The sequence below is a fragment of the Centruroides vittatus genome, unplaced genomic scaffold (genome assembly GCF_030686945.1).
Source record: "Centruroides vittatus isolate TY-2023 unplaced genomic scaffold, ASM3068694v2 contig_15, whole genome shotgun sequence".
In the NCBI taxonomy this organism is placed as follows: domain Eukaryota; kingdom Metazoa; phylum Arthropoda; class Arachnida; order Scorpiones; family Buthidae; genus Centruroides; species Centruroides vittatus.
The window spans coordinates 632,375-636,575 of record NW_027120927.1 but is presented as its reverse complement, the minus strand read 5'-3'; the positions used below and the strand labels follow the sequence as shown (position 1 = coordinate 636,575).

The window sequence follows — 4,201 nt, the reverse complement described above, 5'->3', positions numbered from 1 at the left end:
TGACTTGCATAGAAGTACATCTTTATTCGTCGTTTCTGTACAACAAAAAACATCACAGATACGTAACAACGAGAGAAAGTTCTAACCGTAACAAGAAGTCGTCGATAACAATAACGTAACAATAAAAAACTTGGAATTTCTCTCGCGGTATCGATAAAAATACAATCGAGAGAGGGAGAGTGTAGTAGAGTGATGTTAGAAGAGTAAAGCGATCCTTCTCCCACCCGTTAACAAAGCAGGATAAAGCGACATTGATAGCTTTTTTAAAAACAGTATCACGTGCGTTACGAACACATCCGAACTCGGGAAGTAGGCCTATACCAATAATTGAAACGGGACGGTCCATGTTAGAACGGGACGGGCTGGATCCCGACTCTATAGGTTCTCGCGTTGGCGACGAAGCGAGTGTCGTAAGAAAACCGTTTACTTCTTCCTCTTTAAGGCGGTGAAAACTGCATCGGCGGGACTTTCGGGTTTGGTTCCCTGTTCGTTGGTCTGTACGTTGGCTCTGAATCCGTCTTTATCGGCAACGTACGACACTACTCTCCTGCGGCCATCCTCGATTTCGAAGGAATAACTTCCTTCTACTCGACCCTGAGCGTCTCCTACTGCGTTGGCACTGAGGGATCCCGCGACTTCTCCTTCTCCTCCAACTTTCGCTGCGTAATCGAAGGCGAACGGTTTAGGAGCTTCGTCGGCGATCTGCAAATAGAGATTTTTTTGCACATTTATCGTCACCGTTGAAAATTTAGTAGTAAGTATTAGATATAGCGAAAACTAGAATTTCGGAAATTCTAGTTGGGGAATTTAGTAGGAAGATTCTCCGATGCCACTAGTAAGAAATTAGTGAAAAATCCCTAATTAGAAATCATTCGGTATTAAAATTACCTTCCTCGTAAAAAATTGCCGAGTAATAGTAGGAAAAGTACCAGAAATATTAGCTGGAAATTGTTGTTGGAAAATTTTATTAAAATCGCTAGAAATTGACGTATAATTGTTGGAAAGAGCTTCGGGAACCTCTAAACCATCAATTAATCCGAGGTTTCTAAAAGTCTAATTGAAATTCTTCGAGTTCTATATACAGCATTGCGTAGGACGGCAGAAAAAAGCGTGAATAAATAGTTACTTACTGGAGCACGTTGTGCCAAGGCACACACGAACAAAGCGACGATACAAATAACCTGGAAATAAAGTAAAAATCGTGAAAAATTCTGTGAATATCCGAATAAAATCTTAAAAGATAGAGTCTACGATAGACCCGCGAGAGACGATCCCATCGAGTAGAAGGACTACTAAGCGTCGTTTTCTTCGGCTGCCCGCTACAACGGCTTCCCCGAGAAGTCGACAACGCATTGCATTATCTATAAGAAAGAGCAATTAAGAAAAAACACTTACCTTAATCATCTTGTGTTCTTTTCTGTTGAAGGCATCTCTCACTCGACCCTTTTTATAGGTCTTCGTAGTCCCACCGGGTCGTAAGGTCGGTCGCCACGGAGAAAAATGGTGTCAGCCGGGTATCTTCACAACCTTGGTATTGACGTGATCGTAATTCTAACGAATTGCATTGTTTCGGGTGTCTAGTTTTCCCCCGCTCCTCATCCCCGTCTCATCCCGTTGGCGCGTATTTTTGCATATCGATGTAACGGGTTATAATCGAAATTTTTCGTATTTTTGAATGATTATTTCTGTTTTAAGTGGGTCAGGCGACTCTCGGAATAATAAATGACGTCATGTAGGACGAGTTATAGAAAGTGGAAAGACCGTGGCATCCAGCTTTGGCTGGAAAATCGCATTTCTGAGCGTAACGTCGACGGTGCCAAATTCGCTGCAATTTTCGTATTTTCCTCTCTACGTTTTCGAGCGTTAAAACGTTTCAAAGCAGCGGGGTGAAATGTTTTAATTTGTTTATCTCTTCGCTGCGCGATCGTACTCGATAATCCCGCGCTACTCGTAGACACGCAGATTTACAGAAGCGTGGGCACTATTAAAAACCGATTGTTCCTAATTTATTTTTTATATTTTACAATAATATATAGTCTTAATTGTAGTATATAATAGGCGCAATTTAGTTAATGAGCCGTCGTATAATTTTAAACGAAATCGATTCATTTATCACGTTCCTTCCGTTAATGGCCAAAATCTCTACCTCATACCCGTAACACACACGCTTTACGTATTTCTATCGGGTATAATTTCATTTTTTAATCCACGCATAGGCCTACTCTACCAACGATCATAAAACTATTTTTGAGGTTCAAATATTTATGTATAGTATGACCTAAATTTATTCATTCATATTCACGTGCGAAACTACGACATCACTTTTTTTTATTTAATTACCTTATAGAAAGCATTTATTACTTCGCGAATACTTTTAGTGTTGCATTATAGCTAAAAAAAGAAGAAGAAATTTTGGTAATTTATACGAGAACCCTTTTGATTTTTTCCGAAGGTCTAGTTGCATTTACAGAGGGGACGTTGGTGCAAATTGATAATTAACTTATTGTCCGATCTCGAGTGAATTAATTATGTATCGCTAACATTAATTCTCACTATATTATAGGAAAAAATAAAAGAACAATCGCAATATCCGTAGCTTCCATTGCCGTAGTCCGTTAGGTTGGGCATTGCAACACGAAAAAAGTATTAAAATTCTATCAAAATTTTGTAATTACGCAACTTAAAAGATTAATTTTGAAATTAACTTCCACTAAATAACCTATTTTCGTCCAAAAAGAATTAGCCCGAAACCGTTGCAAACAGTCCGCCGACGGGTTCCATTTTAACTCATCGGCTCATTAATGCAATTATCTCGCGGGCATGCAGAATAATAGAAATATCTCCGATTTAATATAAATATATAAAATAGGCCTATATTTCGAATGCTTTTGGCCGTGGAAATTGCTGCGGATTTAAACCGGTGTCGCATCGTTTATAGGCAGTCTGTTCGCATAAAAATTGCCATAAAATATGTGGCAGTTTCTGTGCGAAACTGCCACGAATCGTAAAATACTGATTTATACTTTAATAAAAACCGCGATATCTTCGTCGTAACTAGTTTTATCGAACCGTAAATCATTTACACGCGGGCGGTTTTCTTATTATTATTTTTATAAAATGGTGGTAATTATCGCCTAACGGTGGCCTTTTTAGTGAAGAAATCGTGCACTTTTCGTGTGGATCTAACGCGTTAAAATCGAACTTTCGCCCTTACGGGGTTATTTTTATTTATTTTAACTGGGTCAGACGATACTCCGAGCGACTTAATGAATAATTTCGTGTAGAACGAGTTGTAGAAAGAGCGCGACATCTTTGACAATTTACCACGCGTCGGTATTCCGTTATAACCGTTCAAACTCGAATAATATAGACTTTATACTATATTTTATATGTGTATATCTATAAAATTTTATTACGTATTTAATTCTGTACGAAAGATTAATAAATATCGTAGTGACTTCGACGTTTTTTTAAGTACTTTCGCGCTTTCGTGCGAAGAAAATTCGGCCTCGATGGCAAAAATATAATTAAATTTGTTAATTTTCTATTGGTCGTTAATATGCCTCGTAACCCAATCGTAACCATCGTATTAATGGCCGATAGAAAAATAATATAGTTTGCAAAGAAAGAGCAAATTATACTATAATTAAATTTCTTTATTAAACGTGATTTTAATTATTTTTTAGTTTATTTCAAAAATAAGTATAAATGGAAAAGAAATTAAGTAAAAAGCGAGAAAATGGCGTATAAGGCGCAGTTCGAATTTGCGCGGTTTCTAAGAAGAGAGTAGAAATAAATATCTGCACTCGAGTTAGACAAAATGCAACGAGTAGAAACATTCGCGTAACGTGACTATTTGAACATTTTAAATTAATTTTAATAAATCTTGCCACGTGTTGTGGACCGTATATAACTTGCAACTATAAAATTTATTTACTACTTTTTTATACAATAAAATATCAGAAACAATAACAACAAATTATCTTGGATGTTAAGACTCCAGATAGGATTGCCACCGCAGCCCGTAAGAACAGAAGAAAGAAGATTTAGAAGATCCGTCCTCCTCGCACGAAATCCAAATGGACATTTCTTAACGAGAAACTGTCTACTAGGATGTCGTACGAGGGCCGGTGTAATTAAAGACAAAAAAACTAAGACCGGTGCCAATCTTAACTTAAGTCCGTTTCCGAGGACGTGGTGT

At 37.6% G+C, this 4,201-nt stretch overlaps 1 protein-coding gene across 1 annotated transcript; it reads right to left on the bottom strand.

Annotated features, from left to right (window-relative positions):
- On the bottom strand, positions 1-1,432 carry LOC136968594 (cuticle protein 10.9-like). The gene is made up of 3 exons (XM_067262594.1): positions 1,396-1,432; positions 1,131-1,181; positions 1-702 (listed from the first exon to the last, which is right to left on the bottom strand). Exons 1-3 carry the CDS (start codon positions 1,402-1,404, stop codon positions 424-426), a joined length of 339 nt encoding a protein of 112 aa, XP_067118695.1. The 5' UTR covers positions 1,405-1,432; the 3' UTR covers positions 1-423.
- Positions 1,433-4,201: the final 2,769 nt, after the last annotated feature.

Bases quoted from the DNA above. Each gene is read 5' to 3' on its own strand.
- LOC136968594 (XM_067262594.1), bottom strand. The intron at 703-1,130 runs GTAAGTAACTAT...CTCTATTTGCAG, and splicing joins CCTTGGCACAACGTGCTCCA to ATCGCCGACGAAGCTCCTAA.